Below are 27,462 nucleotides of genomic sequence, written 5' to 3'. Positions count from 1 at the left end.
GGTTATACAATCAGCGTTACTTACTGCGTATGCTTTTACAATGTGTTAGAATTGAATATATTTTTGAACTGGTACTAGTACTGTTGTCAGTTAACGAATATTAGTTTGTGATAAGGGTTAGGGTTAGTCCTAATACTTTCAGCGTTCCGTCCTTTTTTCAAGCTTATATACTTGTTTAGTTCTTAGTTTGTGTTAGTCCTTAGTTTGTGTTAGTCCTTAGTTTGTCTTAAACGTTGTTTGTGTTAAACGTTGTTTGGCAGTTGGCCTTGCGATTATTGACCTTAAATGTCCTTCTCGGTTGACGGCTGATATACGAACATATGTTTCGATGCATAAGTATATCACCTATATAACTATATATACTACAATGATTTAGCACTTAGTCTTTCTATATAATACTGAATGTTGCAAATTGTCAGCATTTCATACGTGTCGGCAAAACGACGTATTAAGTTTTAAAGACAATAAGCCTTTTGAGCGTTGAAGATCTCAAAATACAGCTCAGTCTTCATCACCTTCTTGTGCTAAAGACCAGGCCGATGTAATGACGTTTCGTTTCACATAGAAAGCTATCACTATAGTCATGCCATTCCAGATCTGAAGATGGTCTAAGTCCACCTGTTGAAATATTCAGGCTGAAATACTTCCCCTTGAGAAAGTGTCTGAGTATCATATGGAAGCTGTTATCTGCCGAGAGGCAGCCAACATATGCATGTTTACTCCGTGAGAGCGATCTCTGTGTAGGCACACACCAGTATAAAGTCTTCTGAAGCAAACGGAGCTGAACAGCTGGTTCTTTGATAACAAAAATAACAGGGAAAGCTAGAAGGTAACTTCACAAGAACGACCAGGTTAGTTATTCCCTGTGATGATGTATAAAGAATAGGACACGTTCACTTTTGTCTGATTTCTGAGGCTCATGATTTCTCTTTAAGCAGATAAACTTACGGATTGGTGGCGAATGGGTCCATTCTGAAAGTCGGTGTATAGATTACCTGGTATCTTTGGTTTGAAGGACGCCCGTTTTGTTTTGGAGAACATCATCAACAGAAGCTATGGATAAGTGCTAGGTAAATGATCCATTTCGTTATATTTTGTTAGGCAAAACTTGCTATATGTTTTAACAAATATGACTATAGATCAGTACCCTTAATCACGTCCAGAATCTCTGGAATTCTTTTTCATAACTGCGTGTATTTCGGCTTAACCAGGGACTAGGGAAATGTTCATCGTGTTGACTTAGCTCGTCACTTTAGATATATGAACAGTTGTAATCAAATCGCAAACCAGATACATATATCGATTACGTTTGCTTACCGAAATGTTTTGCAGTAAGGTACAAGTTGCCAAAGCTCAATTAAGATCTGAAGATTATATTTCCTTCTTTATACAGCAGCATGAGACACCGGAAGCCAAATATTAATAACATTACTACTGGGGTCCATACTTTGATGTCAAAAACAGAATTAATAGGTTCACCAGCGGCGTCCAGTGGGACCAGCGGCGTCCAGTGACACAATTGTGCAACACTACTAATTGGGTGAACCATTCCCAGTAATGGACACCGATGTCCCCTGTGTTCTAAAGGAATTCTCGTCTTTGTAGCAAGCTGAGAGGTGTCAACCTTTCTTCAAAAAACAGCTAGCAAGACTCTCCCAAGGATTTGCAAACATACATGCATATAACATAAGACGTGAGTCCATTTTCGTTCCGATTGCTGTCAGAGATCGAGAATTTCAAGGTCAGCTACGTAGGTTGAGCTGCTTTCGTGTTTATTTATCAGCTACGGCATGGCTAATGTTTTACGGCTTTCCATTTGTCTTAAATTTTTCATCTGTTGTCTTCATGAAATTGTGAACGACCAACTAAGGTTAATTCCGTATACCACAAAACCGTCTTTACCTGGACACCTCGATGTCTGAGTTAGGAATTAGAATGACATGCAGCACTAAATCTGGTATGTTTATCTCAGAAAGTACAATTGATAGATCGGACTTTCAATTTACTAAGTGTTTTTTCCTTAACACTAAAAGCACTCACATATCTTTAGATTATCAAGTAGAAAGCATTCAGGACATGCTTGAATTAGACAAAAATTGAGCGGTATTCCAGACAAGAAATATGACGGGGAAGTCCGACTCGGGTCGAAAAATTGACAAGAGGCCGGATTAAATCGGTTGCGCATGAGCAGTTACCATCCCACTATCGTAACTGCTCTGGTTTTAATCTCTATGCTGTAATTATATTGTAAATATATTTCCTGCATAAACCCGGACTTCCAGAGGTGTCGCCTCTTTGCATTGTTTACATGTGATATTTTTTTTTATTAAATTCGAGGACAACACAACATATTGAGTATTTTTAGACCAGTGACGTCCAATATATTGCAAATTATTTCACTGCGTCACTGCTGGTGATTGAAATCGAGTCCTTGAGTACGGCGTAAAACGCCCATCATTTTGGTTGACGGTTTATATACGAATGTCTGTTTCTACGCACATATTCACTCTAAGTTTCTTCAGTTTTACAACGAGCATTATTCTCTTGTATGCTAATATGGACAGAACGTGAAGAATCTCTGCCACTGTGCTTCATGATTAAAATTGTGTCTAATTCCGCTTAACCAGGGTTTAGGAGAAGTGTATTGATTGAACTGAATTGCAGATGACTAAGTGGGATATATGAAGAGTTGCAATCAAAGCGCAAATGAGATACATATTTTATATTATTTTAAGTTATACTAGCTTGGTACACACAGTACAAGCATGGTAAATGATTTGGGTACCGATTTCATCCATTCGCCTAGAGCATTCCTTGCGTCTTTCACTATCAGTGAAAACTGTTGACTGCTTCGTTTGCGTCCGTCCTATTGTCGACATACTTTCTTTGTTGGGTGGTATGTGCAAGGAATTGACTTTGCATTTATTGCCCGGGAAGGTCCATTTTGGTTAACGACTTAATGCACGTGAATGTCTGTTTCGTCACATGGATTCAGTATAGTACCCAGCGTTGGCTCTTGTAAAATATGACCACTGCTAGATACAGACCAGTTTACACAGTGCGATTTGACTTACTGCGGTAAAAAAAATCGATTAGCTCGAACTGCCATTTCGATTGCAGCCCAGAGGTGAAGATCGCATGAAATGAGTTTATATTCATTTTGAATAGAAGCGTTCGAGTTGGTTTTAACCCATGCTAGGTCATCTACTGTCATTGTGCCATCAGAAAGTTGGCCGGGCAGTTGCCGCACAGTGGTTCCCGCAAGACCTTTACCTTTAATGTAACAGTGAAAAACTTGCAGTGTATACGCCATGTGCAAATCCTAGCAAATTGCCCATCCCTGCCATTGAAATTAATAACACCTTTCACTTTATTGAAACAATGAGAACAACTTATAATAAACAATGTATTAGTGATGCAGAAAAAAATCACATGTCAAGTGGATGTCCCAAGTTCTAAATGCTTTTACAGAACCCCAAAAAATTATACCTATCTATTGACAGCAAAAGGCCGAAAGTATGGCATTGTACTCAGAAGTCTGTAACATCTGAGAAACTGAGTATGAAGCTGGCCAGTTCGATTTACTTTGATTTATTTTGTGGCATATACTTATACATTTCTGTAACCTTTTTTTACATTTCTGTTTTGTGTTTCAAATCATTTTGCTATGTTTATCTTGTTTGGCCTGGTTTACAAGCTGTTGATTAATGACTTCATTATTGTGTTTTACAATGCTATCATTCACATCCCACGTTAAGTATGACACAATCAAATATGGATGAAACTGGATTGCCAACTTAATCTGAGTTTATACATGATGAACACCCACACAAAAGTGTATTCAAGTGTATTCGGATAAAAGAGAAGCTATTGCGCGGATTCTGACGAGCTGTCAGAATAAAAAAAAATGGCTAAATATGCAATACTTATACATACATCCTGCTGGATTTTAAACATAATGTGGGGTAATACAAAATTAACCCGCCCACATGCTCATTAAAATGGACAATGTTTAAAGCCGTTATTGTGCAAAAAGCCAAATACTAGAGCTGTGTTACAGAATGTTTGATGGTCAACACCACATCTGACCCGTTTTCGGTTAAATCTGGTTTCCTCGGAGGTCAAATATAGTTTGGACGCGTGGCCGTCGATCGGTTATTTTTAGATTAAATCCAAGTGTGATGTATAACTACACTGCTTTCTGCTTCTCGCAACGTTCTATAGCACTGTTTATGGCTGTTGATTTCTAAACGGGAGTGTATCAAAACAGATTTTGTCCAGTATCTCGTGAATCATTCAACATTTTTCACGAGGAGTGGGTCAACTGACACGTTTTCTGTGGGCTTGTCAAAAACTGTACGAAGATTTTAAAAACTGTAGGACGATTTTATTGTTATCTTTTAAATAAAAACTGGTTCAAACATTCGTTCTGTAATGGTCGTTCCAAGTGGTACTCACAGGTTCCATGTATAAGAACAGAAATGGTTAGCAAGACGGATGTGATTAAAGGCATCTGGCCAGCTGTGGTTGAAGAGGCTGACCACATCAAAGAAAGGCGTGTTAATGAAAGCGTGTCATAAAGTATGTAGCGCGTACAATAAGCAGTCAGGAATTGAAATATCTCTGCCAATATGAGAGTACAAATCCTTTAATGTTTGCTTATCGTCTCAACACTACAAAAGATCTGAGAGCAACTCATTACAGGGAAATAGCGAGCGGTCTGTTTCACTTTCCACGCTTACTGATGTCCAGTAACATTACATCTCATCTCATCTGATCGATAAGCTGTTGGAGAGGGCGCTGACGTGACCCTTAATCCGGGTAGTTTTGATAGCGGACGGAATTCGCTGAGCACGACGCAAGGTGAGCACCAGACCGTCATTACGGAGAGTTCTTGAGAGTGCGTGTAAGGGGTCATTGGTTCCGGCGATCCCTTCCGATAATTAATCCGTCCCAGGAGACTGCTACAGACTTTCATGGCTGATGAAGTAAAACATATGTGATGACTGACAGACAAATTGGCCTATTGTCTCAATGATTGTACTGTTTTCCACTCGCACCGGCCAATCTAAAATAGAATTAATTCTACTTCCTTAACCGGTGTCATCTTAGTGTCATCTGTAGTTTTGTGGGAATGCCATCACCAACGCACTCCCAGCATGATGCATGCGCGTAACATGAAAGCTCGAGAATGTCTTAACTTGGAGGTCCATTGAAATGTCGCACATTTGGTATGTTAATGTTTGCTTTTCGCCTTGTCTTTAGGGTGCTTTGAAACTTCATGAATATAGTGGGAACAGGAATATATAGAACGGCAGAAGTGTTCACAATGCCCACGTAATTGCATTATAGGCTTTCCTTTGTGTATGTAATAGTATGCAGGATCTCTCTGTTGCCAGTGGTAACTGAATTCCCTTTGAACGTAATGGTGTTGGGAAAATGGAGTTTATCCTCCTAGGTATTCAATTGTAAAAGCGCGATTAGCAAGCTTGGTTTTCCTACGTACCTGTGCGTAATGGTGTTCTGTTGCTATGAGACCTTTCTTTTCTCCATAAGCACGTTTTTGGGCCATGAGTACGTTGTCATTTTTTTGCAACGCGCACGCAGAAATACCCATCACCAGAAATACCAAAGCGTTCCTTGCTATTTATTTCTGACTACATCATCTAAGAATGTATAATAGTCACCAACCGAAAAAACAACAGCCAGATTAGCAAAACAAATAGACAAAACAGCACGATAATGCCGCGTGATGATTTCGCACATTACTGGATTGTATTACCGACAATCTAAATTGGACGGGGTATTTACAAAAGGAGATAGCTGTGTATGGAATAACCTGCCAAATCCATCTACCGCTAAACATTTCCAAACCATTCTGTAGTGTTTACTCAGTCACTTATTATGGACCAAAAATAGACGATAGCGTGTGGTTAGATGAAAACACTATACGAGAAGGATGAGTACTATGAAGTTATGAAAACACCATGTCATTAACTGTGATAATAATAAACTTTTCCCACGGATTTATTGGACTCGTCCAAGTGTGTCGATCGATATATGAGACTGAGGTTCATTCCTATAACGTTAAAATCCAATCATTTGTATGTGCGCCAATACATGTACGTGAATACGTGAATTTTTATACCAGTGTTTAGTATGAGTTCACATTATATGAAAACATTCATCAGGAGGGAATTTTTAGTACAAATAATACTTGAAAATTATTTAACGTCGGCGAAGTAACTCCAATCCAATGGCTGGTTAACTACGTGCTGAAAAGGGACGATTTAGGTTTAATGACCAAGCGTTAGCATTTTGCAATTGTACTTTCTAGATTGAAAAGCATATAAGATATACTAAATATTTCTTGTTACATTTACATATTTCTATAACCTCATCCTTTTCTTTTGAGAAAACGTTGCTACCGTAATTATCTCCACATGGTCTTTAAGCCCGGACCGCTTGCCGTCCGCCATTTTCAGCCCAGGCATTTGGGGACGTCAGGGCTCGAGCTAGGTTATCTGGTCATGTTGATGAATGGTTCATAACAGGTTTACGACATATATAAAAGTAGATGAGTGTTTTGTAGGCTGTAAATCGAGTTATACTGGACCACCTTTGCGTTTTAGCGATGCAGAGAAGGGTATTCGGAGTTCAAGGGGTTACTGGATACCAATAACGTTGTCAGCCACCAGGAAAGAACTATTAAGGGAGCCATTACAAGATCCGCATTCACACAGACACGGCCATTTGGAGCAAGGTCTCTCCGAAATGCGTTTACAATAATACTCCTTCAGAACGCAAGGATTTCTATACCGATCAGCAAAATAGCTAAATCCTCTGAAAATATTTCTTGAAAAATCTTGGTTTCAAAACATTTCAGTTTCAAAACTGATTTTTACTCAAACAGGTTCCAAAGAGTATACGTTAAAAAGTGTCGACCTAGGATTAACCATTACATGAACTGAAAAATGGCACAAATTTAGAGACGTGCAAAAAATCGCGAAATTGCTATCGGTTTGATTAAAGATTCAAAGTGCAATCGCAGACCAGAAAGACATGCCAGGAAACCTATCATTTTCAACTTCATTAGTAACGGATGGCTGAAACCATCGCTTGTCTCGTCTTAATTGCGTCTCTCAAAATAGCTTCGTGATGCCTAACCCACAATTTTATTCCTTCAAATGGTAGAATCTCGAATTTCATTTTCACTAGCTTGCTGGAAGTTGAGTTCCTACCAAAACCAGATACAAAGGAACCAAACATTACGCAAACTGTCAAATTCGTTAAATCTGTAAAGTGGGTCTGTAAATCCCTGTGGTCTGTCAGCTAAGGGGACAAATGTCGATCAGGCATGGTGACGCGGTTATACTAATTATGTTATAATTAGGTTATACTAAATATTCAGTACAGTACTGCAAAAACCACCAGATTCTGAGTGGTTAATAGTATGCGCCATTAAAATAGCTGCCGCCGGAAAGGATAGTAACGTACAGATCTATCCCTGACATAACTAGGTTGCACTGATGGATTACCCCTTGAACCAGTTCCAGCTGCGATTTTCGAGGAATACATTTCTTTTGAAAACCAAAGAGCCATTTTGTGATACTGACAAGTATCAGTAGATCAATGGAATTTTGTTACCTGTACGTCTGGTAATGTATCAACGTTTTTTCTCCAATATTTGAATTTGACAAATGCATTCTGTGCCACACATATGTATGTGAGAATTTCAACAAAAACTCCACAGAACGTGTGAACTGAACATTTTTTATCATTGTTTCGCCCGGAATTCGCTGGAAAAGACTGTATAATGGTAAACTCATTAACTATGATCTTGTATTCTGAACTAAAAAGTTCTCAAACAAAAAATAAACCCCAAGCACTCTCTCTACCTCTCCCAAACAAAAAACACTTGACAGCAAAATATTTCGACATACATGCATTTAATTACCCGATTTTTGTGCGTATATGGAACACATAAATTTTGCGATATTTTTTTGTCAGACTGTTCGTCTCCGGAGAATGCTTCCACCCTTTTTTATTTCTCGAGTATGGCCAACGTGACTTTTTCTTTCACTCTAAATTAGGACTGTGTAAGACATTAACTTTGTGTTAAAGCAAGAGGAACAAAAACAGAAACTGTCTGAGCGTCCGCAGGAAGACCACTGAAAACCACATCTGAAACTATACATGTACGATGACTTATGTTGACCAGATTGTTTATGAAGAATGCTTTAGTTAAATGGCACAGAAGTTTTCCCACTTTCACTTGCACCATCTGAAGAAAACTCTGGTGAAAATTTTACCGGTGTTTTAGTAATGTTTTTAATGTTACTGTTATATAGACCATGATTTGTTACACATGCGCAATTTAGGTCCACTTGGGTCCAACGTTTGGCCCCGAACTGAAGAGTGAAGGAGCACTGATTGGATAATACTGCCACACACTCTACATTTCTGCACTACTTTTTTGCACTCAGTTAAAAATATATAAGAATTTTGCCTGTTTTGGATATAGAACGGAAAACTCTTTCCTGCCCAGCCCCGCTTGAGGTTAGATTGGTCATGTTAGGTTGATTTTTTCATGCTTTGTAGAGAAAAGTGCAAAGCTGCATGTGGTGGTATGGCGTGGTACCACGCGGAAGTTAGGGGATATATAACCGCCCGGTCTCCTCCCATCATAACTTTGGCCTCCGTCGTATAAGTGAAATATTCTTCATTTTTTATTACGAAGGGAATTCCCGCTGGTAAAAATCTTAAAATAGCCAAATCTGCTTTTGACCTTACCATTGTCTCTTGATAAAACATAAAGTATAAATTGCATCACTAAAATTTTTCCCTTATGTGTTCGCCAGTAATTGTACTTCATATTTAAGTAGGTTTTATTGTTTTTCTGCATGAAAAAATTACACCTCACTGCTACTCTGAAGTGGAATGATTTCCCATCTAGTTGCCAGGGGTTGATATTATATCGATTTAATATCACCCCGATTTCTGAGGATCGTATATATATCCCCGACATTAGGTTGTAGGTCAGTCTTTAATTCCTGGATATGCCGCACTCAAATACTTTGTTTTTCCTTTATGTATATGTGCATAGCACATCTTGCAGTAGCTTATGCCCATACCGCTGGATCATAATATAAGATAAAAACAGATAAGCTTGTACGTATAGTCAGCGGATAGACCAAGTGTTGTTTCTTCTTCATAGTACATGTATTAATTCGTGCCTGGGATGGTGGCTAATAGTATAAGCGTCATGTCCGACATTCATATACCATTCGTAGTCCGTAAAAGGCGTTCCAAGTCGATAATCGCAAGACCCATTTCCAAAACAACGTGTAACACTAGCTCCCAAAGACAACGGTATGTAAGAAATTATACAAATAAGAAATAAAGCCGGTAACACACAAGGGAGAAGCGGTTTTCAATGATGTCGGGCAGACAGTGGATATTCCGGGCATGAATTCCATATCAAAGTTCAAATTTTTAGTCCTTGAATGAGTTCCATGTCAAATAACAATTAAACAGGTATCTCAGTCGCGCTTTGATTGCAACTGTTCACAAAGGCATCATGCTGATGTAATGAGCATGCCTACCTTTACGGCCCCTAACCGCAGGTTAAGCGGTATTAGATACAGTTCGAAAATGACGAGCGTTACAGACCTTAACCGACCAGATTGTGATTCAAAAGTAACGGACGAGTACGTCTTCCCCGTTAATATGTAAAGATCTCATACTACAAGAGGCGCCATCTATGATGTTACACATGACATACAAGATAGACGGTTACACTGGGCAATCAGCGCCATCTATGTTGTTAAATACCATGTACGTGATAGATATGCACATGGGGATAACAGCGCCGTTTATGTGGTTGATCACAATGCAGATTGCCAGAGATTCTGAACGCTCTGTCCATACCTGCCAACGAAAGTGTTATACTCATTGTAAAATTTGAGAAACTTAGAATGAAGGCGTTTGATGGAGTATCCGTGACACGCTATTTTTTGAACTAGCAACTGGAGACGCAGATTAAAGTCATCACAATTAACGCAAGATCTGACAAATGCTACAAGGCGAGATATGTAGGCCTATACGCCATATGCAGGACCCTTTGGTACATTGCTATCCAAATAAGGATAATTTACAATATCAAAATCGAAATTATCCCTTTTGTCGTAAAGGCGGCGTGAAAGGAGACCTTGTTTGTCTTTGTACAGATATAGATCCAAATAAGATGTACCATCAGGACTATATGTTGTCTCCTTTAAATCCAATGAAGGCGCATAGATTTCCTTCACCGCTTCAGCAATATGGGGGTTATTTAACGCCAGTAGATCATCAACATACCGCTTGGTAAATGTAAAGGATCGAGCTTTAAAGATATTACTTTTAAGTAATTTCTGCATATAGTCATATTCATATGAAAACAGGTATGGGTCTGCCAAAAGAGGCGCACAGTTGGTATCCACTGGAATACCTATGCACTGTTGGTAAATGGTATCCCCGAATTTCACATAGATGTTATTAATGAGAAATTCATGTAATTCAATAAATAATGTAACATCCCATGAGTGGTAACCTTTATAAATTGTAGAACTAAAGAAAACCTTATTGTTTCTGACGTTAATGTAACGGTGACCTGTTTTAGTAAATACCAAGACAATTAACGACGATATTCTTTCAATAAGATCTTTGTGAGGAATCGTAGTATAGAGAGTAGAGAAATCCCATGTGGATACGTCTTTGTACGGTATATGCATATGAGCATCAGGTTCTTCTGTAAGACGTTTGGAGTTATTAAGAGTCATGGTCGGAGGCAGAGAAATGCTTGCCTATTAGCAAATGTTTCTTGCTCACGGACTTACGGTGCCCGTTCACCCGTAGATTTAGTTTCTGGGTGGTCTTCCCAACATACTGCTGACCACACTTCTTGCATGTTACCAAGTAAATACAGTTGGACGCAATACAACTTAAGCTAATGTAGGAATTAACAGAATAACATTTACCATTTTTTGTATCTCAATGAATTTGCTACTATTTAAGTTTGAAAAATTGTTCCTCACAACATTTTGCAATTTGAACACAATTAATATCAAACTACAGTTAACGTGATGTAATACAGAATTCACAGTAAACTCTGTTTAGTTGTCAATCAAGCCTTTTATCTGAGAAGTCGTTTAGACAGGAATATCTTACTTAAGTAATTACTGTCAGGTACAGAAGACCTTTTCCCGGAAGCACTGGGACTCCGACATTTCTTCACTGACCTATTTCTTTACCCCACCAATCATGAGGTACATCAAAATTAGACACAGACGGATGTACATTCTATCAAGATGCCAAGAGTGTGAATGATATTGGCCCAAAGTAAGCTCAATCTTCGTCCGTTTGATCTGTTTCGCTTTGTGCACACATAGGTATCTCAACAGCTACAAACTGTATCCAGAATGTGCTGGCAGATTAGGTAGGTTATCCAATGAACACAACTTATACTGTGATGCCAAAACGCTACCGCTTCAAAGTCTGTCTCATCCACAAGGAAAATGACCATGTTGCCATCACCCATTGTTTGTATAGCATTAGGAATTATTTCAGTTTTCACAATGTGAGTTCAATCTCTTGGGGATCCTTCTCACCTGGTTCAGTCCTTACTAAGCTGTCTGGTGTGTTGTTCATCCGTGTCTAAGCTATGTAGTCTCTTGTTCATTCCTGCCTAAGCTGTGTAGTTTGTTGTTCATCCCTGCCTAAGCTGTGTAGTTTGTTGTTCATTCCTGCCTAAGCTGTGTAATCTGTTGTTCATGCCTGCCAAAGCTATGTAGTCTGTTGTTCATCCCTGCCAAAGCTGTGTAGCCTGTTGTTCATCCCTGCCTAAGCTGTGTAGTCTGTTGTTCAGCCCTGCCTAAGCTGTGTAGTCTGTTGTTCATTCCTGCCTAAGATGTGTAGTCTGTTCATTCCTGCCTAAGCTGTGTAGTCTGTTGTGCCTCCCTGCCAAAGCTGTGTAGTCTGTTGTTCATTCCTGCCAAAGCTGTGTAGTCTGTTGTTCATCCCTGCCAAAGCTGTGTAGTCTGCTGTTCACCCTTGACTGAGCTGTGTAGTCTGTTGTTCATCCCTGCCTAAGCTGTGTAGTCTGTTTATCCCTGCCTAAGCAGTGTGGTCTGTCGTCCCTCCCTGCCTAAGCTGTGTAGCCTGCTGTTCATTCCTTCCCAAGCTGTGTAGTCTGTTGTTCCTCCCGGCCTAAGCTGTGTAGTCTGCTGTTCATTCCTGCCTAAGATGTGTGAGAAAAATACTTGCCTTACATGAACTGCTAGTTAGCTTTGAAGGGTACAACAGATGTTAAATGTCTACAACAGATGTTACGAGAAGCTTTATAAAGGTACTATAGTTTTTGTCATTAGAACTCTTTTGAAAATGAAGGCAAGAAACATTACTGACTGGTATCTGCCGGAACGTGCGTCCCTTACTCCGTAGGTATACAGACGAGGACAATTAGCTTTGATGCAAACATGGCCCAGTCTTTGACAAAGCAGGTATAAAAGTGTTGACATAGGTTGCCAATCAAAATCTGGACCTTTCTGTCCCAGCAGCTGGGAGAAAATACACAGAATTACATTCGTAAGAAAGGAAATGTTAATAGGGTACTGATTTCTGACTGTCGGCTGGCATGTGCCTTCTTGACTCCGTAGGTATACAGAAAAAAATATCCAACGCTGGTCGGCGAGTAGGGTAGTGTATGCGAGGTGGACTGACCAATGACAGGGCTAGAATTTCCTCTGCATTGAGATAAAATTATTTGTAGTAAAGCTGAATAGTAAATTTAGGGCTTCGATTTTGAAACCTGGGGCAGATTCCAGAAATTTGGTTTTGATTGAAAGGAAGAGACTACCTTTAAATAAAGAACCCTTTCTTCTGAAAAGCCATTTTATGAAGATTCTAAATATAATTTTTCCGATTTTTTAGAAAGTGTTTAACACTGAATAAAATGCCCCCAAAATTACACTTCCAATATGGACTTTTGGGGTTAAATTGAACAGACTGAATGTCAGTGACGTCACAGATTCTTTTCAGTTGGTAAATAGACTAACTGTTGTATTTCCACAAATATAGATGTCATACTATATGTTCACAGAAATATAGTGATCAGAGAGTGAACATGGAACATGCTCTTCTTCATATCTTTGAAAATTGGTGAGTGCTTTTTGAAAGCCATATTTTTCACATACGGTTGCGGTCCCAGTGGATAATAATGGTCTAAAGTATCAGAAAGAGGTCATGTCTTTATCGATTTTTCATTTCCTGGATAGCATTGAAAGTAACAAAATAATCTATTCCAAATAAAGCTAAACATGTACAAGATGCTGTATGTATAGAATGTAAGCTGAACAGCAAACCAGGTCTAAATATTTTATATACGGAGGATATATACTTGTATATATACGGTGTATACATTTTGCTTAGTATCTCTCCAGATTACCACATTTAGTGAGTTCTTTAATCCGCTCTACCCAGATGGCTCATTCATTCCCGTACGCATGCTTTCTTTAATGCTGTGCGAAAGACAGATAAGATATTCCACAGAAAATTTAAGAAGCATTACTTTTTACGTTGTGAGGTTGCACAGCCGAGACATGCCAGTTCAAAGTAAGCAACAATCGCGCATACGAGTGGTGCCATATCGTTTTCCTGGCTGCTCTAACATCACCCATGGTCTCGTACGAATTTCTGTTTAAAAGCCAATTTATCGAATAACCAAACACGTCCAAAAAACTGTCTGTGTCAGTGTAAGCCACTCTCATTAATCACTCTTTAATAACTCATTAATCTAATATTTTTGGTACCCTTTCTTTTAATCAGTCAGCTTGACTAGGTCAGATTTCTTCACAACACCGAAGTCGTGACACGTCACACACTTGCATAATGTGATCAAACATTTCAATTTGACAGTGACATCATGTTGTTTACGTGTGCATTATTGTACTAACGAAGGCCAAACTGGCGAAATGCCCAGTGATCAGAGGACAACCAGATGTTTGAGGTCTGCACTGGTAGAAGGTGTATCGTACGAATAGGGGTTTTCCACCTGGAAATTATTGTCAGACTACGAAATTTAAATTGGATGTCATACCAGGAATATCGACTGTTGCACTGCATCAGTGAAAACCGATGAATGCTTCTCTGTTTCATATTTCCTGCCTTATTTATTATTTATATATTATTTCTTAGACATTCCTTTGAGGAACTGGTGTTTGAAGTTGCTTTTGGAAACGGCTATTGCGATTATAGACATCAATGTCTGGTAGTTGTATACAAATGCCGGAGATAGATACATAAGCGTCGAATGGCGAGTTTCATCGTTGTGTTTCAATCGGATTTGGGGCGAGCGACACTTTTGTACTTTATGTCATAAACCATCATAGTTTTACTATCAGTTCAGTTACTGACAGATTCTATGTCTCGAAACAGATATTCGTATATCTACACTCAACCAAATGCATGTTCCAGGTAAATAATCGCAAGGCCAATTCCCAGAATGACGTGTAATACAGCCTACCAAAGAACTAAGAAAATGTATTAACAATGGTGGCAACAGCCATCTCATCAAAAGGAAACCGTATTGATCCACCGTCAGATAAGAAATGATTCTCATGGTGCCGTAGGATCTTACTGCGCAAAAGATACTTGATGATCTTCAGAGAAAATACATTATCGTTCGTGGGGACACAGCTCCTAATTGTATTATATTTGTCTGCAAGAATTATTACTATCAGTTTCTTGTGGAGAAGCTTAATATCACAACAACTGCCGCAACATCAACGTATTCCATGAGGAACTATTTAAAAAACACCAGTCCTTTCTCAAACATAGGAGTATATCCGTACCTTCCTGTCACACCGATATACCACAACTTCTGGATTCCAAAGGTGCTTAAATCCTAAAACCAAGCTCGCTTTATTGCGAGGTAAAAAAGCTGTGCCACCAAACTTGTATCTGTTCTCTTAACGAAAGCACTACAAGAAGTACAGTGGCTTTGGAACAAGTACTTTTGTGGAAGTGAAAAAAAAAATGCGTCAACAGTATGTGGATACTTAAAAACTAGCTCACGTCTCACATAAGAGGTAGAGGCTCTACTACACGTACCGGATAAGGACACATGTACTTTAGATTTCTCCACTCTCTATACAACTATTCCTCACAAGGATTTAATAGATAGAATTTCGTCACTATAATTGTTTCGGTGTATAATAAAACCGGTCACCGCTATCTTCACGTCAGACGCAACGAAGCCTTCTTCAGTTCCACTACAAACAATGGTTACCATTCACGGGATATTTCGATTTTCACTGAGTTTCTTGAATTTCTCATTATTAACATCTGTGTGAAATTCGAGGAAACCTTATATCAACCGTGTGTAGGTATTCCGATGGGTACAAATTATGCCCCCTTATGGCCGACCTATACCTGTTTAAGGAGTAATACTCACAAGGCCCGATCTTTCCCATTCACTAAACGGTGTATTGATGATCTGCTCGCTTTGAACAATCCATATACTGTGAAAGATATGTACCCACATTCGCTGGATTTAAAGGAAACCATAGACTCTTCAGATGGTACATCCTATATATTTGTACAAAGATCAAAGTGTTTTCCTATCTTCCAGATTTTACAAGAGTGATAGTTTCAGTTTGGTAAATTATCCTTACTTGGACAGTAATATACCAAAGGGTTCTGCATATGGCATGTACATATCTCATCTTGTAGCACTTGTTAGATCTAGCGTGTTGTGTGACGATTTCAATCAATGTCACAAGTTAACTTTTCGTTGAAGATCAAGTGCCTTCGACATGGTGTAGTATAATAATATACGTGGTGTGCACATCTGTGCGTCACACCTGTGAAACCCGCCCAGATAGCACAGTTGGTAGAGCGGGAGCGGTAGATCCAGGTTCAATCCTGGGTCGATAGTGCAACGACTGGTTGACCCGTATCAGTATAATGGCTCGGGCGGGGTGGCTTACTTGCCTTTTGTAAGCCGTTTCAGTGAAGCAGCACTAGATAAAAGAGCGGTGTAAATCCGTCCTGCAACAAGGAGGCACATCACATACACCCTAGGGATGTATTCCCCTCGTCGTCATATGACTGAAAAACTGTTGAGTACGACGTTAAACCCCAAGCACTCACTCACTCACTCACTCACTCACACCCATGAAAGGGTATGAGTTCCTCTGCAACTTACCACTGGTATCCACTCCAGATTCTCCAAAAATTGAGCAGCCTTCCATTTAATATACAACGATAAATGGGGGCCGTTTGCACAAAGGAACCGTAAACCTAAAGTTGAATCCCCAAGATCACTGTCATAGTACTAACTTCCAAACTACACCTTCTTGCACGCATTTTTAAGCTATAATAGTCGTTTTAATTTTACAATCAAATATTACAGACAACCGTGTTGTAAATATTTACAATCGCCCAAAAATTAACTTTAGGTACAAACCCATGCCTTAGGTAGACTGTTAGTTCGTACTTCTTAATATATGGGGTAATCATATAGAATTACTCAAGATGCTATGTTATCATCACATTTAACATACAATCACATTAAAATAATGCAAAGTGACCAGACCTCGGGGGTGCTTAGTCCACCAGCAGAATCCTGGTTTAAGCAGGACTACAATACAATAAAAGACATACAGCACAGAGAGTAAGACCACAGCAGCGACGACAGTGTGATAGCTGGCAAATGGTCCACTCAATCGGTGAAACACGGCTTCATCTCAGTACAATAACTCATGTTGTGGGCGATTTGTAGTTAGTGACGAACAGACTCGCTGTGAGAGAAACCTTTTTATTGGCAGCGTCGTTCCTGGAATGCATCTGCTTGCTGACCGTGCATAATATGACTGAGAAAACTGTGTGATATATAATATCGTTGCTTTTGAGCTATCAAATTGTTATCAATATATAAGAACGTTACGGATATGTTTATTGTCAAACATGTGCTCTGGCTGTAGAGCAGTATGATGTTAAAGGATCGAAACAAAGTATTTATTGTTTTATCTGAAGGAGAATCGTCTGAATTGTGGTGTGTAAAATAAAAGAATGAATGAATGGATGATTATGGCTTCACGCCACATCGGCAATATTTGAGCCATATCATGGTGATAAAATAAAAGAAGTTTGTCACCAGTATCTTATCAGTCAAGAAAAAACGTATCCGCACAGAAAGTCGTGTTGTATTATCAAATTCTACCCTTACAAGATCAGTGTCCTCAGTCGTCCAGGAAAATATTTTCAGCCAATCGCAACTGTCATACACACTTATTTTATTGACAACGTTTAGGCACAGCTCAATATATTAATGTCTCAGGTTCCTGTCACCAATTTGGTCGCTCTCGTTTGAAGTCGAGCTCATACTGGCTTTCTCTCCCGCCGTGAATTAGAATGTCTGCCAGCAATTGCAACCTGTGGATGATCGTGGGTTCCACAGGGTTGTGTTTGGGCCAAAAGTCAAATATACTTGAGTGAAACACCAATCAAAGAAATAAATAAAATACAACGTCTATCTGGAGATAGAATGCTACTATGGATCAGAGCTCTTCCCATGCCTAACACACACACAAAATTGCTGGTGTATGCCGAATATTTTTGTAACCTGAGAGCCAGGTGTAAAACTCGTTGAACTCGTCATGAAATGAAACACTTACTGCAGGGCTTGCTAAGAATCCGGTATTAGGTATGGATACATATCGATCCTTGAAAAAAGAATATTGCAACACATTTTTGTAATTGTGTTAAAAATCAGTGTGGCGATGCGCAGAGGGTCTAGCTAAATTGATGAAGACCGGGAATTGTCCGATTTTGGCGCGTTGGTGAGGCCAATTTGTTGGAGAATTTATAAGCAACAAAATTCAGATGAATCCTAACAGAAACATGTAGAGGTCTCTGAGGATGGACATTCACTAATATAATCTATGTTTATTAGCTAGTCCGCTATGCTCGTGTTTGTTTGCGTATCATCACGAATGCTTGTCACTGAGGTGTCGTAGCGGGGCAGTGCAACAGAAACAATTGATAATAAAGGGTTTCCGTTAATTTTACCTTCAGATCGCAAAGAGGGAACCAATCATTGCCATTGGCACAACAGGTGGCGGGAGTCTGCGTGAGTGGCACTGACAATGCCATCGAGTCTTCATCGCAGTACACACTTGCCTCGGACAGAGCCAATGCTGCTGGCGCACACAAAGGCTGAGTAGCTCTACAGTGTGACGGTGAGGCCGCCTCACGACGGACTGGCGGTGCGCAGAAGTGACAGGTGGGTAAAAGTATGTTTTATTCATCTTCACCTCCGCAGAAGACGACAGACCAGGTCTGAAATGTTATTACAATGTCTAGGGGATCGGATTTACATGCGGGCTAAGAGACTGGTGCTAACAGAGTTACTATAGGGCTACTAACTCCATCGCTCAAGACAATCCTCCGGCCTCGAAGAGCATTAGAGACAGCCACTTATTCAGGGTGGACGTTTAAGATGATACGACAGACTTGCGCATGGTTCTTAAACATTCCTTGAATGTTCTTTGAATGAACATGGTCCATGTGTGATGTATAGTGTCGAGTGTATGTTGGTGACACGTATTTTAAATTCCATTTTCATCATTAGCTATACACAGGTGGTTATTCAGTTCTGGCCGTGAATTAACATTCCCGTCTGATTAATTACACGAATACTGTTAATATATTATCAATATTATCTAAAATTGTTATTAACACTGATAGTTTCAGAGGACATAAGACGATCTAGCAATGGGGTCCACGTTTGACTGACATTACACGATGCTTGATGCAAATGCTATATTAATAGCACACTAAAAATGTGTTAAAAAGCTTAATGACAAAACAGCTGCGTCACATTATATATTCGTTCGCGGTTGATTTATATGTTGTTTTACAATCATATGTATCGAGGATATGTGTAGACAAGTCGACGACAGCTTTTGTAAAACTAGGTCAACACGTTAGACGCAGAAACAATTGCGTTAACCAGTCCGCTTTGAACTTCTAACATCGAAACAACTCCCACGAAAATAGAGAAAATAATGGCTTGAACTCACGACTTCGGTTGTCTATATCCCTGCCGCTCTGACATCGTTCGTTACTTACTACATCTACGTGGACTCTAACAAGCGATCTGTTCCCATTCGGCTTGGGAGCTCAGTTTACAAAGCGGCCCTAAGCTTAAGTCGGACTTAAGTGAGCATTTTTTCTGATCTGAAGATGGTTTTTTCAGTGTGGGATATCCACTGTGCACTGATGTACTCATAAATTTCTTCGTTAAAGGTGGGTGGCGAAGGGCCGTTACTGGATACGTATGTGCATTTAAATAAAAAAAAAATTGGGATTAACTTTTGAAATTTTTCAACGTACGTAATAAATACATGTATTTTCAACGAGATCAGGCAAAAATCGACCCGTTTCGAATCGAATCCGCTGCGCCTGCGTAGATGTTCATTACTTTCTGCAATGTGCGCTTAACATTTGATATTTATCACGTATTAACATAGAGATAATGGTGTGGCTTTGCTTAACTTTGTAATGTCATCTCGAATCTGAGACTCGGGATATGCGTATTTTACTACGTCTGATTTGCTTTCCTTTCAAGGGAAATGTACTCTCTTATCTCAAAGTACGATGGAACCTCGTGTAATTTGAGCTATTGTAAAATATTAATTCGCATTAATTATTGCATTGTTGTACGATAATGGTTGCACTAGTGCCTGCTTGTAAATAAGCAGACGTCTTCCTGCTTGACATTTTCATATCTCTGCAATGGGTAATGAGAATTTCCACCACAATGTCTTCAGGCCAATGACCTGTCATTATTCAATATTTGTCACAAAAATGTCTACGACAATTCTGTCAAGGGCGCAGTATAACCATTACCAAACAAAAATGCAATTCTGATAGTCTATTTTTTGTATAAAATCTAGGTGACAAATCTGTCTATATGCATCATGAAAATCAATAATGAATGTCCTACTGTCGAGACGCGTACAATTTTTGTGCTGTATCTCAACCCAAGAAGATGTTACGAATTCTGAGACGGCTCCGGATATGTTCAGTTTATCCTACATATAAAAATGAATGGACGAACCGGCGAATTCCCAATTTGATAATGTGATAAGTAGGTAGCGAACTGAAGTACTCTATACTAGAATAACTTTCTCCGAGAAAAAAAATTAGGTTAAATACTAATGCAGGTCTCTTAGACCTGTGGCGAGGTCTCCTAGACCTGTGGCAAGGTCTCCTAGGCCTGTGGCGTCTAATGAATTGCAAATAACATCACCGCAATCTTTTTCTGACCTAATTCTGCTTAAGCCATGGCGTGTAAATTGCTACTATTTATGCATTTACATGAACAGTTAGAGCCCGTATTTCACCGATTATGTGTGACCATTAGCCAGCTATCACACTGTCGTCGTTGTTCTGGGTTTACTCTCTGTGCTGTACGTCTTTAATTACGTCCCAGTCGTGCTTTGATTGCTACTGTCGATATGATAAACATGAATGATTACAGAACCACCAGCCTCGGGTTAAGTGGAATGAGACATAGTTATGACAAAGACCGCCAGACATTTTACTAAATCTCTAAAGAGGCTTTTACTAAGCCAGCTATATATAGGGGCCTACTGAAGTCCAGATAAATGTGCGATTTATTTTCGGTTTAACTTAAACAGGAGCTGATTTGGTTTCCTGAAATGGAATGGAATATATGCAAACGTAATGTACGTTAGTATACGAAAACACTGATGGTGTTAAGGTGTTTAGGTTTTTGTTATATGCTTTGTTTATGATGTCTATGGAAATCTCGAAGTTCTTTTGAAGCTTCCATTGAATGAGATATAAAGAAAGCGACCGCTACCGGGTCTGTGGAAACAGCCAATAGACACATTTGGCTTTCCTTTAGAGGTGCGCTAAAGCTGACTGACATCAGGGGTACAGTGGAAGCAAGCAGTCTACTGACACATTATCTTTTGATCTGCCCCTGTAGTCCATGGCAAACGCTGAAGTGCCTACGTTATTCTATTTGAGGGAATGCATGCCCGATTATTGATAATATTTTCACATAGGTATCAATTAAAGATACTTTTTTATTGCCATCATAGCGTATTCAGACCAAACTTGAGCCCACTTTCTTGATATATTGCTTTTTTCACATATAGGTCTGGTCGATTTTGCACACCCAATGGTGATCTGCTCGCCAGAGATTTCCTGTTCACACTTTAAGGCCTGGTCGATAATGTGCACTCTTCTGACTCTTCTGTGGCACTCTCTTTTCATATTTTCGTTCGCTTTTGGGCCTGATCAGTCGATCTGGGGACTGTTCGTCAAAAGAGACTTAGGATGGTCCTAGGCCTATGCCTGTTAGGTCCAGAAAATGGACCAGAGAAGTATTTGTGCGCGTAACCGCCTTTTGTCGAAGTTGTTGTTTTTTTTATCTGTGCGAACATTATTTGACATTGACTCATCCATTTAATCAGTTCATCCAACCTATTCACATTTATCTACCTCTAGTGTAATATAATATGCTGGTATGTACGTGCTGTCTGACAATTCATTGGTTTTAAATAACAGCGTCCATTAGAATCAACCACGTAATTATATACGATCTCGTATCATATTGTAGTTTGTGAAAGTCTGGAGGGAACAAAATTAGCTAGAGATCGATGAGACTGTTGGCCACCGTTGTTGATGTATGACTTTAATAGTGTGTTTATGTATAACAATAGTACCCATGACTGTTGAAAAAACCTGCTCTTTTGGAATCAGAATGATTGATGCTTTAATATCTCTAGAATAAGTGTCGAATTGATAAGCACTTTTTCATGAACGGTAACTTGTAAATTTTTGCCTGATATTATAGGTGATGTTGAAAAGCGTTAGAATACTACTTCGTCTTAGTTCTCAGATATACTCGGAGGAGGGTGAACTTAGTAAGGGCTTAGTAAGATAAGAGAGAGCACAGAGCAATCATATACAGCTACTGCAAGTAGGAAATTTAGGCTGTTGATTCATTTATTGTTTTGTATGTATGTATGTATGTGTGTATGTATGTCCAAGCCGGTAAAAGTACTGCCGTCACTGAAGTATAATGCCGAAGAACACCAACCAGTCACATTATAATTAAAGACGTACAGCATACCGAGTAAATCCAGAGCAGCGACGACAGTAGTCAATAGTAGCAATTTACACACCCCCTAGCACCATGGCTTAAGCAGAACTAGGTCAAGAAAAGCAGGGATGTTCATTGCAATTTATCGGATGTCACTCGTCTATAATTACTGAAAATGCTGTGTTGTTATTAATGGCGAAGCAAAACAAGTACCACTTTTAAGTCTTTGATATGACCTGATCCGAATTCGAGCCCCGGTCTCCCGACTTTGAGGCGGACGCTCTAGTCAATAGGCCACCGAAGCAGTTTCCTTGTTTTGTAATCCTCTGCAGTAACTTGCTGTTCCTTATTCTGCATTTATTTTATTCATTTTAATCTTAGCATCAGTTTCTGAATTTGCTGATTGGAGTATGGCTAGCTTAACATGTCTTAGACAGATTTTCTCAAGGGGTTTATCTAGCGTAGAATTCAGAAATCATTTTATAATGCCGTGCCAGGTGTTGGTCCTTAACACCAAATTAGTAGGGATCTTATAGAAGCCAGTTTCCTCCGTAAGCTTTATGGGCCAACGTCAGCTTTACCATCCGTCTTTACCTTCCGTGGGCATATAAAGCAAAGCAATGGGACATTTAATTGACGAAATGAAGAGGTCCCAATAAATGCAATAAAAGCACACCACTCTCTGCTCTAACGCTTCAGTTCTTGTCCACAACGGAAATTGGGGCATACTACATTGAAGAACAAAGGAATACATAGCTTTGGACAGTGTGTTGAGAAGGAGTTACACAAGTTCCTCATTTCCAGGCCACTCATAGAGGTCGTCTGCCGTCCATTAACTCAGCTCACGAGAGGATCTGATTCGACATGTACTCGAGAGGATCTGAGCTGGGCTTACTTACAACTGCTGCCACTCCGAGACTCCTGGCTAGGTTAACGTATCAGTACGATATGTAGCAAACATGTTACCTTCGGGGGCCTCAGCGAGACGAGTTCCCGACTGGCCACTTTAGAGGTTTATCTTAACTTTGCTGTAGGATATTGTCCATTAAATATGTATAAGGCGTTGCTGCAAGCGGCCATAGACACCTATATGAAAGATCTGCTACATGCATATATGTGTGGTAGACCTGAAATATCCACGTCACTATGATGAATAGATTATATAATCTTTTATTATATGTCATACCGCCCAGCACTCTGAAGGCTTTAAGTTTGAAATTTTCTTTATGTTTTCTAAATTTCGTTATTCTAGTGATAGATTTCCATGTTTTTCTTTTGCAAATGAATGTTGGGATTATCGACTTGGAACTCTCCTTCGTGGTGTAGGACTGGTATACGTGGTATTCGGACTGAGATTGCAAGTAAAAGATGCCTAATGGGGAGTGTAGTGTTTATCTTTGATTACGGCAAATCAATGACTGCTAATGTATAAATCATTGTATGCCGTAAAGTGGTTCGAGAGAAGCATGGCAGCGAATGCAGGCAGATATGTTTTAAGCACCGTCATTAAAGTTTTTTCTGACTAAAGCGAAACGTCAATAGTTTGATATCACCGACAGCTCTGGGCAAAGTATTTGATGCCTCGTTATTGGAGGTACACCAGACAGAGGGATGAAGAGTTATCCGCAAAGTCTTTTACCCATGGTTTTTGGAAGTTGACCATGCCTGATGGAGGGCACTCTGAAAAGTCTGCTCCTGTCATATTTTGTCCTGGCCACATTGACAGACCACTGAAGAATCAGTAGTCTTCCGAGAAATTCGACTGGCTCGCACCTAGCCACCCCAGTGTGAATAACCAGGCCGCGCCATTTTGTACGGCTGATCTCATCCTGTGGCTTTTTGTTAGGAAATCCCAACACACTGAGCGTAAGTGAATCTGTAAGCTGTCCAGCTTATTAGGCCCGTTGGATGGCTAGCAAACTTACCGCTAACCTATGATTTTCCATGTTTTTTCAAGTTTGTGGTCACATTATTGCGAACAGTTCCATGCACCGGCAAATAAAAAAAGTCATTTAACACAAGAAATCTTGCAGTGTGACTACAGCACGTTTGACTTATGTTGGTCTTATTTATTCGTATATAAATAAAGGCTAATAGTTTACCGTGTCTAAACATAGTGCTTCATTCGTCAGTCGACCGTCTCAAAATTTTCTAGAAGAACTTTTAACTTGGAGTTTGATGCCTTTTCTGTCTACAACTCATGGGTTGAGTTAGTACCAGTAATTCTAGGATATTTAACCAATATAATATCTACGGAGTAATAATGCAAGAATAAATAATGCGCGACTACCTGGCCACTGTTGTTGCTCGATTTCACCACAGTCTGTAGGCGGTCTTGCCAGAGATATTTTTTCTTGCTTCTAATGTCGTCCGTGGCTCAGTTGGTTACCGCGCTGGCGCAGCGTTATGACCCGGGATTCTCTCACCAATGCGGTCGCTGTGAGTTCAAGTCCAGCTCATGCTGGCTTCCTCTCCGGCCATACGTGGGAAGGTCTTGCAACAACCTGCAGATGGTCGTGGGTTTCCCCCGGGTTTCCACCCACCATAATGCTGACCGCCGTCGTATAAGTGAAATATTCTTGAGTACGGCGTAAAACACCAATCAAATAAATAAATAAATCAGATGTCGTCCATCAGAAGGTGAAAGAATTGCTGCAGAGATTTATGTCTCAGATTGTTTTTATTTATTCGTATACCAGCTGTCAACCAATAAGGACATTCCAGGTCAATAATCGCAGGGCCAACTGCCAAAACGACGTTTAACACAAATTATTAAAGAAAGTATATAAAGTACGAAAAGTAGGACAGAATCACACAAAGAGAAGCGGACAACAGTTTTCAGTGACGTAGGAAAGACGCAAGGTATGTTCTACGCGACTGAGTGAAATCAGTTTAGAAATCGTTTATCATGCTAGAATATCAGTTTTTGATAACAAAATATGTATCTCACTTGCGCTTTGATTACAACATATATCCAATGTGGCGATCTAATTCAACGCAATGAATATACAGTCCCTAGCCTCCAGGCATTGGACACGATCATGGATCTGAGCGCCAGAGATTCTAAATGCTGTGTCCATATGAGTTATAATCATTGTAAAATTTAAGAAACTTGGAGTGAAGGTGTTCGATGGAATAACCTTACATACTAATTTTTGCATTAATAACTTGTGACGTTGACTGAAATCGTCACACAACACGCAGGATCTGACAAATGCTACAAGGCGAGATATGTACATGCTATATGCAGGGCCCTTCTGTATATTGCTGTCCATGTAAGGATAATTTACAATGTCAAAATTTAATCTATCCCCCTTATCGTAAAGTCTGCGAGAGAGGAAATCGTTTTGGTCTTTGTACAAATATAGGCCCAGATAACATATACCATCTGGAGAGTCTGTGGATTCCTTTGCTCTATGTAGATTTCTTAAAGAACGTCTAAATCTTCAGGGGGACGTTTAGGTATCCACATGCAGTTGACGCCTGGATTTTTTACAATTGCACAACAGTACTTAAGTACACGACTGTACTTCTTGTAGTGCTTTCCTTGAGTGAGTGGATACAAGTGTGGTGGCAAAGCGAGGTCGGTACGGGGATTTGTGCATTTTTGGAATCCAGGAAAGTTATGGCTGCAAACAATTACGCATGTGCAAAAGATGTCCTTCTGACAAGAAAACCAAACTTTTTGCGCGGATTTGTTTGAGGGCAAAAGTCGCCAAGACACTGGTTCAACTCAATTCTGTTTCTGTTTAGGTTGAAAGAACGCGACGAACCTTCGAACAAAAACTGTATGGGGTTAAGCCCTTGTTGTATTGTGTGCACACCACGGCCTCCCATGACAGTGTCTATATATTAGACATATTCGAAGTCATTTCGCTGTATATTGTACCTCCCATTAATAATGTTGTGGACAGTGTGTTTGCCCTGCTGCCATCTGGAATGCCCTTTACAACCCATACAATACAGTACTCCGTAGGCATTTCCAAATGTCGACACAGGCAACCCGTATTAACATCTGAGCAGTTGTACACTCAGAACTATAAATAAATTGCAGCTGTCGAAAAGCAAATGGGAGGCATCGTTTGAGCCATTGCATTCGAAACCACTGGCAAGCATATCATATGCCTTGCGGACAATTAACGGTTGACGGCGTCCGTGTGGTCATTAGCTCAGTCTAACATTCGTTGAATAACACTTGCCTTTTACCAATATGACATGCGTATCTGTACGTCTCATGTGGGAAAGCGCACATGTAACTTGCCAAAGGTCGGTGGTTCACTGCCGTAAATCTGACTGCCATCGTATGCAATTAATCTTGAAATCACAAATAACAACAATATTATTTTCGGCTATTTTAGTATTTCTCCAAAGTATTTGGTTTACTTTGCAAATTGCAGCTTTTATTGTTAAGCAAATTAATATACCTAATACTTAATATAACTGTCGTCGAGTAAACTGACTGGTGTAACAAGGGACTTCATTAGAAGCTTTTTTCCCAGTGCTAGCATAGAATGCCTAAAAAAGGTCTTGAAATTAGTCGTTTCCCTAATATCTTGAAAGGTTGAAAATTTTCTTATCTCCAGTTATTTTTTTCCCCTACGCATTGGCATAATTCTACTTGTAGCGGCAAATAGAGAATCTGCAACGTTAGTGGAAGTGTCTACAAAGCTAAAAACTTTTCATCAAGACCAAAAGACAATCAGTAAAAGCCGCACCAATCATTTTGTTAGTTTAAAAGATATGACGACAGACAGTTACCCATCATCATGTCTATTGGTGTTGTACATGTATATAACTGAATACAGGTCACAGGCGACAGGTATACAGGTGAGTAAGACTCATTGCCTTGAAATCGGTCAGATGGTATCAGTATATTATATGATTTTTCTAGTAAAAAATCCTGTTCAAAAATTGTCATCCGCTTTTGTGCTTATGTTTGAAATCAATACGCTTGTCGATTTCTCAATTTTAAGAACTCATGTACAGGACAAAGCTCAAGAAAGCATTATCGAGCTTTTCAACGCGTAAAATGCAGATTTAATACATACCGTGGACAATAAGCAATACCTACCGTGGACGATTAGCAATACATACTGTGGACTATAAAGCAATACCTTCCGTCGACAATAAAGCAATATCTACCGTCGACAATAAGTCGATGGGCAGTTGAAGATGTATCATTTCCACTTTGCAGTATGGTACGTAAGTGTATAAGTCACACGTGGCGAAAGTTTGTCAGTGACCTGCCTAAAGTCGGTGGTTTACAACGCATTGGCGTTTCC

At 39.6% G+C, this 27,462-nt stretch overlaps 1 protein-coding gene across 1 annotated transcript in view; it reads left to right on the top strand.

Annotated features, from left to right (window-relative positions):
- The window catches only part of LOC135475627 (G-protein coupled receptor dmsr-1-like), a 58,749-nt gene that overhangs the window by 27,865 nt on the left and 3,422 nt on the right, over positions 1–27,462 (top strand). The window contains exon 2 of the mRNA XM_064755558.1: positions 22,433–22,516. Coding sequence (XP_064611628.1) covers positions 22,433–22,516 — 84 coding nt within the window. The remainder of the gene's footprint in view (positions 1–22,432; positions 22,517–27,462) is intronic.

Source organism: Liolophura sinensis, chromosome 9 (assembly GCF_032854445.1).
Source record: "Liolophura sinensis isolate JHLJ2023 chromosome 9, CUHK_Ljap_v2, whole genome shotgun sequence".
Classification (NCBI taxonomy): Eukaryota; Metazoa; Mollusca; class Polyplacophora; order Chitonida; family Chitonidae; genus Liolophura; species Liolophura sinensis.
Note: the sequence above shows the minus strand (reverse complement) of the source record. Positions and strands in the feature narration are given on the sequence as shown.